Source organism: Leucopleurus acutus (genome assembly GCF_964270905.1).
Source record: "Leucopleurus acutus genome assembly, chromosome: 1".
Taxonomy (NCBI): domain Eukaryota; kingdom Metazoa; phylum Chordata; class Mammalia; order Artiodactyla; family Delphinidae; genus Leucopleurus; species Leucopleurus acutus.
Genome location: NC_139142.1, coordinates 136,151,140 through 136,166,719, shown reverse-complemented (window position 1 = coordinate 136,166,719; position 15,580 = coordinate 136,151,140). Strand labels below are relative to the sequence as shown.

General features: G+C 40.7%; 1 protein-coding gene across 4 annotated transcripts in view; it reads right to left on the bottom strand.

Moving 5' to 3' along the window:
• Window positions 1–15,580, bottom strand: part of LOC309964032 (IQ domain-containing protein H-like) — a gene marked incomplete at both ends in the record, with an annotated part of 112,400 nt that overhangs the window by 39,387 nt on the left and 57,433 nt on the right. For all 4 annotated transcript variants that reach the window (XM_082842662.1, XM_082842664.1, XM_082842663.1 and 1 more), the window contains 2 exons: window positions 11,036–11,322; window positions 15,278–15,398. In XM_082842662.1, the coding sequence (XP_082698788.1) occupies window positions 11,036–11,322; window positions 15,278–15,398 (408 nt within the window). The remainder of the gene's footprint in view (window positions 1–11,035; window positions 11,323–15,277; window positions 15,399–15,580) is intronic.

Here is a 15,580-nt window from a genome sequence, read left to right as displayed (position 1 = left end):
CCTCACCAAATACACATTTTGATAGCCATATGTGTTGGAATGTGAGATTGGATTTCATAAATCTAATAATTTAAAAAAAAGGGAATTTATTCTGAAAGATAAAGCCCATAATAGAAATCTAGATGGCAGTTCTCTTACATTTCTGGCCAGCTAGATGGGAATGAGTCTACCTCTGTCCACATCACCTCCAACCTTAGCCTGTTACTCAGTGGTTATTCTAAACTCCTCTGACACTCAGGTTTTTGCCTGGGATTTTTCACCTAGCAGGTTAATCATTGTGAAATTATTATGGAGGGAAAAGCAGCAGCTACTTGTAGAAAGTGGTTTGGAGAGCTGACTTAACCATTCTCGTGGTGTCTGTTTTCAATGTTCCCATCCCATGGATCCACCTTCTGGCTTAATGGCAAGATGGCGCTCCCAGCTGTGGGGCTATGTACAGGCTTGCTCATTTAAACTCTTAAAGCTTAAAAATGGCTACCACAACACTGATTTTATTCCATTTCGCTTCGTCATTAACATTTAATGATTACCTTATGCGCTGAGCACAAGGATGGAATATATTAAAAAAAAATAGGAGATGTGTTTTCTGGCTTTAAGCTGTTCGACTCAATTCAACAAGCATATTGAGGATGTACAAGAGGAACATACATTTTCTTTGGTGATGGTGGTTGAGGAGGGGGGAGAGACTTACAAAGGAAGTCACCATCAATTCAGTGCAGTACCGTGGGGAATATCTGCTGTGAGAGAAGGAGCATGGGCTCAGCAGGCAGCTAAATCATGGTTTGAACCCCGGATTTGCCACTTAGTTGCCCTGTGACCTTGAACATGTCACTCTAGCCTCAGTTTCCTCATTTGTAAATTAGAGATAATAGTACTCACTTTTCAGGCGTGAGGATTAGGGACACTACATGTAAAATACATAACAAAATGTCTGGTGCGTGACAAAACTTCAATAAATAGTTGATATTATCATTAATAAGTACTCTGGCTGTCAGTACTCTACCTCAGCTCTGAGAAGCTAGAGAATGAAGTGGCACTGAAGGGGGATTAATTAAGGGGGGTTTCCATGAGGAGTTGGATTTTGAAACATGTTTCGAAAGAAGGGAAGTTGTATATTGATAGAAAAGAAAGGAAAGGCCAATTGTAGGAATGAAGGTGGCACGTGGCAGGCAGGATGAGAATGTCTTTATTGAATATGGGAGTCACTAAGCAGGTCAGTTTGCTTGTTCTAGAGAGTACTTTGGACATGATCAGTGAGAAAAGCAATTAGTGCCACATGGTGGGAGAGGGATGGTTCAGGGTTGTTTTAAGAAATAGGTGAGACCTAGAGCAAATTACCCTGTACTTTGTCACCTCAACCATATGGTTCAGATAAAATAAAATTAAAATGAATGCTAAGGACAGTTTCGAAATGGAAAATTTATCACACAAAAAGTCTTGACCACAGGTGACAGCTGGAAGTAGGAAAGGGCCACTCAGCTTTGTTTTTGTGATGCTGGTGGACAAGTTGTAACCACATGTATGTGGAGAATGTTTTGGTCTGTCTTAGCATCAGCAGGGAGACTTTTCCTTTCTCCCTACCTGCGGACCTCCTGAGTCCTACAGAACCGTGGCACCTCCTGAAAAGTTCAGGATGCAGTGTGAATGCGCACATTTGCCCTTCCTTGGCAATGTTTCTGGTGATTAAATTTAGTTAAAGACCTCCAAGTCCAGAGAGAAGTGCCTGGGTTTCATTCAAAAGGAAGCAAGGATCTCCACGGCGAGAGCAGTCATCTAAAGAAGTCCTGGGTGGGGCGACTAGACATAAACAGAGGAACTGGGTCTATTCTTTGTAGACCAACCAAAGTCCTACCCAAGAGCTGATGTTTAGGTTTGGGTTCAATCTTTCTGAAGGTTAAGGTTTACAATGTAAGGGGGTTAACCCAACATTTAAGGACAGTCACATACGGTAAGATTGTATATAGCAAAGCTGGTCACTAGTTTACCTGCGCTATTAGTGTTAGGAAACAGAATTGTAATTTTCACTATAAAAATTATTGTCATCATTGCCTTTGTGTTCATTGCAGAAGTCATCATCCTCACCATCATCATTATTATTACTTGTATATTACATGTCTCTTTCATTGACACAAGGATGCAGACCTTTTAAAGGGACAGGTCTTTTACTTTAACACTTCAAAACCCTTGGGATCTGTTTTCCCTTCACTAGGTATTAACTTGTGATTTACAATGTGTCTATTATGGCATTTAAAAAACACTGAATAACAAGCATTTCTGTTTATACTAAAGGCCTATAAATTTTAATTTAGATATACCCTGTTAACCTTCTTACATATAAATAAAATACCTCCCCCAAAGAGAAAAACTAAATCTCATTGAGGTCCCTTGGTGAATACCTTGTATATCTTGAAGACAGAGATAGGGAGATTTTGCAAAGGAGAGTACTAGGGGGGAGCTTGGAGAGAAGTATTCATTCATTCATTTAATAAATATTTATTGTGGATCTACTATATGCTAGACGTAGTGCTAGGTGCTGGGTATATAGCAATGAATAGGAAGGAATTACGATATTCTGTAGACCTTGGTTTTTCTACTCTCTGAAATAAATATATTCACTTTTGATGCTTATATATCACTTTGAGATGATAATGTTCACTGACTTTTAAAAACAATGCTAATTCAATTCAGATTCCACTCACAGTTTGAGAACCTGCTGAGGCCTCAGGTGACAGTTTTACATGTGATTATGCTGTTTGATTTAATAAGAACAGCACCTTATATCTGCTCAGCCTCTCAGAACACCCTGTGGTAAGGAGGGGAGGGATTCACCATTTGTGAATGAAAAAACGAGGCTCAGAGATGTCCAGTGAGTTGCCTAAAGTATCACAACTGCTAAGTGTAAAGACTGGGGCCAGAACCCCCTGTCCATCATAATGAAAATATTTTCAGCTGTCTCTTTTTTTTTTTCTATTCTAGGCTGATACATTTGTATTTAGAAGCTCTTAGAAACAGTTTTCAGAATATATGAGACCTTCTCTTATATACATCAGGGCTTTCCATTTTTGTCTTTCTTCATAGTTTGTGCTGTGTAACAAGTCTCATTTCCTTCTGTAGCTACCTTATGTATCCAGGAAGGGCCATTGCTAGGAGCCTGCAGCTGTTTTCTATCTAAACTCTTTTTTCAAAATTGGATTTCCTTTCCTTTAAAAAGTTAATAACTGTCAATGCTCATAACAGAGATAGCTATTTCAAAAGTTTACAATTATCTAACAACAAAGGAGTTTTTAACCTGGGGATTTCAACAGAAAGCACCTTTGCCCATCTATTTGTTTAGTGACTTTACATAAAAGGAACTGGAGAGTGATATATAGGGGAGTTCCTTGGTGGTCCACGGAGAGTGATACATAAATGCATATTTACATGAGGCAAGTCAGTCATGATGTTTGTAAGACTTAGATCATCATTTTTTTCCCATATGTGTTTTGTACATTTCTACCACTACCCTTCAGAGCATCTTTCCCACTTGGAATACACACTTTTTTACCCTCTTTCAAATCCTAATTATCTTTCAGCTCAAATCCCACCTACTCTGTAAAAACCTTTCTTGATTGGTCCAAACAGAAGGCAGTTAAACTGGCATTGCCTTTTTGATGTCTCTTTCATTGTTCTATGTAGTTGTCACCTAAGCTTTTCCTTGTAATTCATTTTTCAAGTGTTTCTCCCCAGCTAGATTTTGAACTCCCTAAGGGCAGGCACTTCCACTTCTTTTGCATCTTTGCAGCCTCTGTTGTAACTACCATAATGTCTTGTACATACTAGATGCTCAATAAACACTTGTTCTTTCCTTTAGAATTTCCCAAAAGTGAATATAAATAAGCTCAACAGATCTGGATGTTCTAGAAGTTCCCAAAGTCCATTCATCAATTGGCTGTCATGTAACTATCATTGTGTTAGACGTTACGACGAGGTAAAAAATGCAAGGACCAGTGCATTTTCTAGACGCTTTACAAATCTCATGGAGGCAATGTTTATGCCTAAGAACCAGTAAGAGTACAAAACAATTGTGTGCTTGTGTATCAAATGGAATTGGGTGATGGATATGAAATGAGCTTCCTTGTGATAGGGAACATGTCTTGTTTATCTCTGTTCCCACAGCATGCAGCATAGGGACTGAGTAGACCCTGGGGAGGTATTTGTTCAATGAACATGTCAGTGTCTTTTCAATCTGAAGGCTTTGGCAGGTGCTTCACGTCCCTCGTGGAACCGAGTAGATTTTGCCCATCAAGGGCTCTTGCTCCAGGACCCATTGGGGCATGGAAATAGCTTTTGCTGCTCTTTGTATAAGGGTTGGATCCCTCGCCTCATCCTCATGTGGGAAGGCCAGATCTCCAAAATGACTACCTTATAGCTCCATGTATTCTGCACAGTCTCTGAAAGCTTGGCGTTTCCCCATTCCTAGGGTACTGGAATCTTGGACATATGTCCACTATCGGGAGTGGTTTTGTACTATGCTCTTATCAGCTCCATTTCCCAGGGACTGGCTCTTTTCCTTTTATTCCCAGTGACCCTGACGTTCCCAATATTTAAACCCTACATTTCCAAAACTCTTCCTCCATTCTGCTACCCTAGAATCTCACTCTCATCTCAAGTCTGGACAAGATTTTCCATATTCTTATCTGGACTGATTCACAATAGTGGGCCTGTCCTTGGTGCACCACTGTCACTTTATCCATCTTTCTTTGTCTCCCAGTCCCCTCTGCTCTTATTATGACAGCATGGTAAGTTATGGGGGCCCAGTTGGGGCCAGACAGCAAGATTTTGAGATGGACTCAGTCACCTCAGCTTTCTGCCTCCCACCTCTGTTGCAAGACACGTGTGGACGTAAGTAAGGTCATGTATGTGAAAGTGCTTTATAATGATCATTATTTGTGATTATCATTATTTATATATATTTTTCTGACTACAGATACATGCTTACTTTTGAGAATGCAAATGGAGAAAGCATAAACAACAAAACAAAAATAACTCTCTGTACTAGTTTCCTATTGCTGCTGTAACAAACTGCTGTACATTTAGTAGCTTAAAGGGTCAAAGATGAGAAGTCTCACTGGGCTGAAGTCGTGGTGTCAGGGGGCTTCATTCCCCCTGGAGGCTCTAGAGGAGAATTTGTTTCCTTGCGCCTTTCAGCTTCTAGAGGTCACCTGCATTCCTTGGCTCATGGTCACTTCCTCCATTTTCAAAGCCAGCAGAACCCTTGTGATTACATTGTCCACCTGCATAATCCAAGAATATCTTCCCATCTCAAGATTACTAGGTTAATTACATACACATGTTACCATGTGTGGTAACCTTCACCAGCTTCAGAAATTAGGACATGAACATCTTTGCAGGGCCATTACTCTGCCTATCATACCCTCAATCCTCTAACCCAGAAATAATGACTTGTAACATCTTAGTGTGTTTCTTTAGGTTCTTTTTGCTCTGCATATATGTTTTTTCTTTTTATAAAATTGTTGTCATATTACATATATTGTTTTAGAATCTGTATTTTGCCATTCCACTATTCTATGTAGAGTTTCTTGTTAAATATTATTCAAAACTTTAGTTTTACTGTTTTCATAACACTTGATTCTATTCATCTATCATAATTTGCTTAACAAATTCTCTATTAGAATTTAGTCTATTTGAAGTTTTTTACTTCCCTTAATAATGTGATTAATATATGTGTACATAAATATTTATGATTATTTCCTTGTGATATTTCTAAAAAGTGGATTCTTACTATTATTATTAAATTTTTAATACAAAAATACTATGCAAATATTATTGAAATAAATAATTTTTGAACTCAGAAGTCAAGTAAGCTAACTGACTCATTTTGTAGCTGATAAAACTGAAGATGACAGAAAGAAAGTGAAAAGCTCAAGGTAACATAGTAATTTAGAAAAGGGGCTAGATTTGACTATTTGAAACTTTAGTCTGATGAAGAGCATTAGAAATAAACTTAAAACACAAATGACAGGGTTCAGTACCAACTGCAGCTGTGGTAAGTGAAGAAGACAGCAGGACTGGTTGGGAGATTGGTTACACTGAAGAAATAAATAAATTGAGTAAATTTATTGAAGTAAATATATTGAAGATAAAGAAACTCAGGTTTCTCACTGTTGGCGAAAGTATTTATTTGTAAGTGTGGAAAAAGGGAAGTCTAGAAAGAATCTTGAAGTGTTAAATTAGAATTAGAGATATTGGCAGGAATGCATGGTTTTAAAATATATACACTGATAGATATAGAAATGGTTATAGGTGCATGCATGTATGTATATATGTATGTATATGCTTGTATGTGTATCATACATACATAAAACATATATTTTCTAGCTCTGTCCACTGAGAGAGGCCAGAGCAATGGCACTCCAGTAGCAATGATAGCACTAAGAGCCCAGACCTTAATACCATCCTCCACTAAAAGGACCCAAAGCTCTTGGGCTGATCCTAGGTCTGTCAGAGAAAATGCAAAATGAACCTGGAACATCTCATTGTGCTAGGAAGTAAGACAACACTCAAAGGATGATGGGGACACAACAAAAGGACACAAGAGCCACACTGAAGGGTCTCCCACTAGTCAAATCTGGGACAACTTGAGCATCAAAATGATGAAAGTGTCAAAATACAGCTGACTTAAAAGACTAGAACCTCACAGGTTTAAACTGGTATAAATACTGACTTAAAAGACTAGGTTTAAACTGGTTTAAACTGGTATAAATACATACATGCCTACATATGTAAACGAAAGATGGAGAAGGAAAAACTCTTCGTTGCAGTAGATTTCCAACTAATCTATGTAGAAAGAATGATGGAAATAGAAAATTACCACTGTCATCATGGTGGCTGACTCAGAAGAAAGTTGGCAATGGATACTAAGTTTTGTGTGGAAATTTGATGAGGAATAAGACATTATTCCTTGGAACACCTTTCCATAAAATATTACTAATCAATTACAAAGGAAAAAACAATGATTTTTATGGTGGAGAAACATGGCTGGAAAAAAGAAAGAAAAGCCACAAGTGACAATCTGTAGAAGTTGTTTGTAACATGTATAACAGTTAAAGGATAAGAGTTTCCTATATACAAAGAACTACAAATCAGCATTTGTATTATAGTCCAATTTAAAAGGGGCAAAAGATACGATAGGGCAATTAAGTCAAGATATATAAATGGCCAACAGATATAGTACAGATGTTCATCCTCACTAATAATCAAAGAAATACTGAGGAAAACAAGATGCCATTTTTTCCCCTGTTAGATTGGCAAAAATGACAGGTTGATAATATGCCAATCTCTTCATTGGCACCACAATGTATGTCAGTGAGAAGAGAAAATACAGTGTTTTCTGAAGTGATGTCACTTGCAAAATGGCAAGAATATATACCAGTGATTTTGCAAATAATCTATTACAGAGAGTTAATGTACTTCCCTTGCCAATGTAGAAACTCCTTTTGGTGTGCTCATTGAGAACTTCTTCCAATGTTCTACTGAAAATTGTAACACGAATGGCCATATACTCAAATATTAACAGGAAGAGACAAGATGAAGTATTAGTATGATAAAATCAGAGAATCGGGCTTCCCTGGTGGCGCAGTAGTTGAGAGTCCACCTGCCGATGCAGGGGACATGGGTTCGTGCCCCGGTCCGGGAAGATCCCACATGCTGCGGAGCGGCTGGGCCCGTGAGCCGTGGCCGCTGGGCCTGCACGTCCAGAGCCTGTGCTCCGCAACGGGAGAGGCCACAACAGTGAGAGGCCCGCGTACCGAAAAAAAAAAAAAAAAAAATCAGGGAATCTTGGGTTAATATTCATTTATCCCACCCATCAACTAATCTCTGAACTCTTCTCTAAAAGCCTTAACACCACCATCCAACATCTGCTAGAATACCTCTATTATTCATTCATTCATTCTTTCAACAAATAATTTACTGAACACCTACTCTGTGCTGGGGCAGAGATAGTGCTGAGAATTGAATGGGGAGCAAAAAGAGACATAATATATCTCCGCAGGGAGCTTACACTGTACAGGGGGAGACAGCTTTAATCAGGTAATCATGTAAATAAGTCTTAAATTGTAACAAAAGCAAGTGGTATAAAGGGGAGGTACATGATGATAGGAGAACCTAAAACAGGGGAATTTGACTTTGTCAGGAAGTTCGGGGGAGGCTTCCCTAAGAAAGTGTGGCTGGAGCTGAAATATGATGGATGCGAAGGGGGTTCACTAGGTAAAAGAGAAGAGGCAAGAGCATTTTAGGCAGAGGGGCAGCATGTGTAAAAGCCCTGTGGCAGGAGGTAATCTGATGAGTAAGGGGTTGGAAAAGCGGGGGAGTTAGGGCGAGCAAAGCCTGTCAAGGCACATGGGACCAGCCAAGTGAAATGTGGGACCTTTGTCCCAGAAGCTGGGAACAGTAGTAAGCTCTGGGACAGGACCAGCTCTGTGTCTGGAGAAGATACCTCTCATTGCCTTGTGCAATTCTCCCTATACCAAACTTGAATAAATAAAAACCATAAGTCAACTGTCCCCATAGTTCCCTCCTCCCTCCTGCCCCAGGGATCACAGATTTAATCCTTGTTTCTCATGACAAGCATTTGGAGAGGGCAGCTTCTCCTGCATCTCCTCCCCTTGCTTCCTTGCCATCCAGCCCTTTTGCCAGAGGGCATTGTTCCTGTCCTCACTCCACCCCAGGTTGATTCCTGAATGCCCTTCAGCTTGTCCTTTTCTCTTTCCATGTGTGGGCCTGAGAAAGGAATGTAAAACCAATGGAGGGCTCAGGAATGCAAATGGAAAATGATTATTGAACAAGCTGAAAACTGCTCAAAACGTAAACTCTCACTTTGAAACTATCATCTGACTGAAATGGAGAATTGCAAAACTGAGAATAAGGAATACAAAACAACTAAAGTCTGTTTACAATGTTGGATGGCCAGAGGGTATCAGGAGAGGGCAGGCAGGAGGTTATTCCATCCTTTAAACAGAGTTGTGGTCACCCGACACTAATACAAGAGGAACTGAACATTTTGAAAAATAAGTCTCATGAAGTAGTAGTGAATTTAAACATTGTAATTTCTGGGACAAAAGAGATTAAAAATTATTTATCTATAATTATTATACATCAGAGGCACACATGTACACATGAAGAATCTCGTGGATGAAATATTGAATAAGTAAAAGCATGTTGTAGAATAATAATACATAGGACGTTATGATCTATAAAAAGTTTTAAAAGAAACAAAATTAAACCACATATTAAATATATAAATCCATTACACCTGTAATCTGCCTTCACTGATCAAAGTCATTTTGATTGTTGCTATAAAAATGTGCATGTCCTCCAAGCTGCACTTAGCCTAAACGATGTTTGCCTGAGATGTTTCCCAGAAACTTGGAGTCAGCTGTGTCTAGTTCAAGCTGAGCTGGTTAAGACTGGATAGGACCACTGACCCTCCAACTGGGCATGTGCGAGTGTCAGCTCAGTGACATTTTGACATCAGAAGGCCGAAAACTCCACCCTCAGATCATGCCAAGTGCCTCAATTTTTTAACACGCCTCCCATGAAGAAGCCCATAGCTTAGTAGTAACTCCTGTGCAGGTTGACAATTCCCTCACCTTTCTCTTATTTCCAATCACCTGTCCCGTCGCTCCCCAAGCCTACGACCACCTTGCTCCTTTATCCCATAAATCTCTCATGCCCCTTGAGGCAGATTTGAGACTTGTTCTCCTTTCTCCTTGCTTGGCTGCCTTGTGAATAAACCCTTTCTTTGCTGCAAACGTCAGCATTTCAGTGTTTTGGCTTGCTGCATGTCAGGCAAATGAACGTGGTTGAGTAACACATTCACATGCAGTAAAAGCATAAAGGTATGAAAAGGAATAAAAGTCCTAATTGCAAGATGGTGGATACCTCTGGGAGGAGAAAGGGCCATGCAAGGGGGATCGGCAAGGAGTACACAGGACTGGAGGTGGTCTTGGTTCATTACATTAGTATTTAGACCTTTTTATATTTATGAAATATTTCCCAGTACACTTTTTTTAAGAAGAAAAAATTGATGACCTAAGTTGCTGGTGAACTGCTGATAAGAAAAGGAACAGAAACAAGAACTCTTACCTCCTTTTTAATGATTAACTTTCTATTTAAGAACAGATTCTAGAAAGGTTCACTCCCTGGATGGCATAAAGCAGTCTCACAATAAGATACAGGCAGAGCATTAATGGGCAAACTGAGGCCCCATTGGAATGAGTTGCAGTCATTTAAACTCCAGCTGTACCGAATGAGAAGACCCTGGTGTATCGGCAGAACCAGCCTGAAACTAGCCCTATACTGTTTCTAACAAGAAACTGAGTTGTTTTTCACAGACAACAGAACAAAACCACAAGTCATGCAGCCAAAGTACGCACCGAGGAGAAAATTTTGACCTCAGACAACACCCGAAAGCAAAGTCTCTCTTCCCATGAAACCAAAGGACCTGGACGTGACCAGAACCTGAATGCCAGAGCCCTTACAGAAGCGAGGGGTCTGCTGTCCCTGAAGAGCCGGTGCTAAAGCCCCCTTTATCACACCTCACCATAAATGGCCAAATTCAACGCCCATCAGTGAAAACCTGCCCTGCATAGCAACCCTCTTCCCCTAACTCGTAAAAGCTTGACCAAACCCCAGATCAGGGAGCCACAGCTTTGAGCCTTGCCTCCTGTCTCCTTGCCAGCTGACCTCGCAATAAAGCCTTTTCTTTTCTCAAAAGCTGGTGCCATAGTACCGTATTGGCTACTGCACCCATCAGGCAGCAAGCCCTTTGCTTGGTAACACTGGTCCTGTATTTACAGACATAAAGCATGGTCTCACCCAAATTGCCATGGACCATGTAAATGCTGAATTTACAGTCAGCTCATCAGAAGAGCAGTGCATCTTAGAAGCTCCCTCACGGTCCCTGTTGCATAGGCATGGACGGTGTGGAGTCTTTACATATTTCAGTATTTCATACGGCATCAAGTCGACTTACCTGCTGCTCCATGGTCCTTGGATCAATAAAAGTCACCAGGTTGATGGAAAAGTAACCAATCACATTTTTCATTTTACAAGCATTTCCAATTTGAAGGCACAAAGAACTGAGAACTTGGGGATCCAATGAGGTCTGAGGCATAGTGGTCCCAGAGGAGATGAAGGGGCCTTCGGCATGAAACTGGTCCCCTGTTGACAGTATCCTGATTCCCCCATTGGGTTCTATCAGCATGTCCACTGTCAGGTTGGTGACGCTCTCTGAAGGTGGGTATGCTTCGATCACGCCTCCTGGGGGGAAAAGCATGGGTAGGTGAAAGGACGAGCTCACGTGGACAGTGCCCATTAGAGCAAGAGGAAAGAGCCCAGTCTTTGGCAGAGGGACTCAGGCTCAGAGCCTGCATCTGCCATGTCTTGTGAGACTTTGGGCAAGTGGTTTCAATTCTCTGAACTTCCTTTCCCTCATTTTTAAAATGGGCATAATAAGACCTACCTCACCAGACTGTTGTGAATCTTCATGATACTGTGTCTATAGTATTTAGCCCAATGCTTGGTGTATAGTAGAACTCAATGAATGGTAGTTGTTTTTTTTTTTTTTGCTGTACGTGGGCCTGTCACTGTTGTGGCCTCTCCCGTTGCGGAGCACAGGCTCCGGACGCGCAGGCTCAGCGGCCATGGCTCACGGGCCCAGCCGCTCCGCGGCATGTGGGATCTTCCCGGACCGGGGCACGAACCCGTGTCCCCTGCATCGGCAGGCGGACTCTCAACCACTGCGCCACCAGGGAAGCCCTGAATGGTAGTTTTGATCGTAACTAGGAAGACACTGTAAAGATCATCAAGCCTATGCCCATTCAGTACATAAACAATGAACCTGAGGACTATAGCAAATCCCTCAGGGGGAATTAACTGCCCACAGTCCACAGTTTGTACCTTGATGACCACTGCGCTTTCTGTTCAACTTCACTGCTTTTTGAAATTTTGACAGGTTAGGGCTTTTATCAGGCATAAGAGAACGCTGACCATTATGTCAGCCAAAGGACTTCTATATATAGCTGGTTGTTTTAAAATATAGAGCCAGGAGATGCTGCCATTCTTGAAGATCAGGTAAGCTTGCTCCGTGCTGATAATGGGAGCTTCATAATTTATCTTATTTTACCTTTTGCTCTGAATAACAAAAATCATAGAGGCAAATTTGATGTTCATAGCGACAAATTAGCCCTGGATAAATTTGTGGCCCAGCTCATTGGTGTCCACGAAATTCACATGGCCCTATTTTCTATTTTTAGGCCTAACTTGTAAATCTTACTGTATATATCCCTTTTATAGAAAAAACTTTAAATATTATTTGTGAAGAATCAGATAACATAATTTAAAAGTAAAAACAATTAAGTGTTCCTAGACAAGGCAGCCTCTGAAGCCTGACAGTATTAAGATAAACTTGGCCTGTATTTCAGGAATTTGCTGGGAGGTGACCTCTGCTCACAGGCTTTGAACAGCATAGATGGTTAAATCCTGAAATTTTAACAATTCTCAAATGCAGCCATCTGTTACTTTATACAAAAGGCACTTTCTTTAAATGTCTATAAATGTGGTTGGAGCTGGTCCTAAAGAAAACTGAGTTTCAGAAGGAAAACTGATTTATCTTTTTGGTTGGTTTGAGATTTTTTTTAAATGAGATTTTTTTTAAATGAGATTTTCTTTAAATGAGGTTCCTAGTGTGTGCTGTACCCAAATACCGGTTGCCGGGGATTTAGCAAGGTAAAGGTAACAAAACAGCAATGACACAATGCACAAGAAAAAGCAAAAAAACCTATTGAGTCTCTGATTCAGAAAACTTTGTGGCTTTAGCTATCACCTACATTTTGAAAGATGGTGCTTCAGTGAAAACACATTGTCCTTTACAGTTACAAGATTATTTTACTTCAAAGTAGCTTATTTGTATTGTCTTCTCAGCAATAGAACCATGGTTTTTTCACCGTTAATTTTTTTCCTTTCGAAGCAATTAATTCCTCTTTTAAAAATGTATTGCCTTTGATATAATCCTATGACAATGTAGAAATCAAATCTCTAGCACACTTTGTGACCATAAGCACACTTCAGAGAGTAGAAATGAAATGAAACAGGCAGTAGGGGAAGATGGCAGGAGATGGTGGCCTAAGGGTCAGGAAACCTGGGGGAAGGCCTCTCTCAGTCAGTGAGCATTTTATGCAGGGCCTGCTGTACGCACTGGGCTCAGAGCCCGCAGAGGTTTGAAAACACGTGACTTACCAGAACTGGATTTTTGAGACATGCTGAAATTGTAGGATCTTAACTGTGTTCCCATTCACCACGAATTTGTTGTGTGATTTTGCCCTAGTCACTTCCTAGCTTTAAGCCTCTTTCTATAAAATTGGCTCAATAAAGCTTGTTCTGCCTCCCATAAATAAGCACTGTGATTACAACACGACTGAGAGAGAGGAAGAAAGGATAGAGATGAAGGAGGTTGAGGCAAAGCCTAAGCTTGTGGTCATACAGCTCAGGTGAGACAGTGGCTGGGAATACCCTTTCTAATCTACAAAGCTCCCATGAAACTAATAGATTAGAGGAAGATTTGCAGACTGACCTTATAAGATCTGGAAACTTCCTAACATCCTGTCCTGTATGGACCTGAGATCTTCATGGTCTTCCCCTCCTAACTTAAAAAAATCCTTTATTCTTAACCGTTTTTTATTACATGTACCTTATTTTCTTCCATTTATGCACGGGGTTGACTCTTTTAGCTTTACTTTTCTGGCGGTGGGTGCATGTGGAAATTTGTAGAATCACAGAAATTTAGATTTGAGAAGACATTAGAGATTGTGCCTTATAACTGCCCCCCACCCCACGCTTCTCCCTGCACCAGTGAAGAATCCTTTTTCAGCATTCTTGTTAGAGGGTGGGCCATCCGATGCCTTGCTTAAATAATTCATTAACAGAGTGTTTACTATGCCCTTCCACCCCACTCTGCCTTGCAGTATATTCCAACGCCCAACAGATCTGTCATTTCCCATGCGATCTCATACCTTGAGCTAGGAGGTATTCCTCGGTAAATATACCCATCGGCTCTGGCCAAGACTCCTGGGGCAGCACAGGGGTAGCCTTTTATTGGCTCTGCTACGTAATCACAGAGTGATTCGGGGTGAGTTACTTAATCTTTTGTACCTCAGTTTCCTCCTCTATAAAGCAAGGGTGATAATGCTACCCACCTCATAGGCCTGTTGGGAGGATCAAAGAAATTAATACAGGTGTACTTAGAATAGAGTCTAGCACATAGTAAGCACAGACTGTGCTTGTTATGTCATCTTCACTGTGCTATTCTCACCACTGGGTTGTTGCTGCTGCTGTTGTTAGCATCTGATCTAATATTATTATCACACTATTATATATTCATGTTAATATATTATCATCATTTGACAGTGGTAAAGAGTGGAAAGATATCTTTTGTGGTCTGTATCCTAGCCTTCTCTTATAATTCATGTGGGTAACCATATAGGAATATCTGCCTTACACTGTAACCTTCTGGAGAGTGAGGGGCAGTGTGTGGCCGTGCCTCGGTGTAGCACTCCCACAGGACCTCTCCAACTGGGGATAAGCAGCATTTGCTCCATTCATTCCCTCATCCACTGACCTCCTAATGTCATTGGAAAATTGAGGAGAAGTCAAGAGGAGGAGGATGAAAGAAACAGAGGCTGACTTTGCTCCAGGACTGTAGAAGATCTTATTTACAAAGTCTACCTTCAGAACTGGAAGTGAGACCATTTCTGCTCTCCTAGAAAATGGAAGGAGAAACTAACATTTCTTAAAGACTTTATTTTGAGTCAGGCTCCACGGAAGGAACTTTCATATCTGTATTTCATTGAATCCTCCCAAAAACCCTGTGAAGTAGGTGAGGAAACTGGGCCCCTGAGGGTTTAAGAACCTACCTCAAGGTCAAGGATGAGATCCAAGCCCGGGTCATCTGATTCCAAAGCCTACTTCTCAGGAGAAGTCAGAATCTTGAGCTATGCATGGCACGCTTGGTATGCTCAGTTCCTGCTTACTTAAGAGGCTGAGTGCAAGATAAATATTTAGGCAAAGCTTAAAAGAGAAAGAAAGTCTGCTTGTAGGAGCACTTTTCTAAACCAACACAAGAGTTGCAAGGTATTCAAGTTGGCCCCAGGTTGACCCAAAACTAGAATTCAAGGTTGTGCAGACTAATCCTCAATAGAAGCTTTACAGTCTTATTTACCTTGACTGAGAAATGTTTGGAGGAATTTCCTCCATGTCGGGAACCGTTTTTCATTGACTGGCTGTGCGTGCTGTGCTAAAACGCCCGCCAGCTCCTCGGAGATCTTCACCAAAGCTGGCTCCTGCAGAAACAAATTAAATAGAACCACAAGCAATTTTACTACAGAAATGAAAACTGCTTGTGGAGTGATTAAAAACCAGGCCTCCAACAGGCAAAAAAAATGTGGTTACTGTTTACCCAGAGTCAGAAAGCCATTTTGAAAATATTCTCTATTTTTCCAGCCATTTCAATTTTCATATTTCA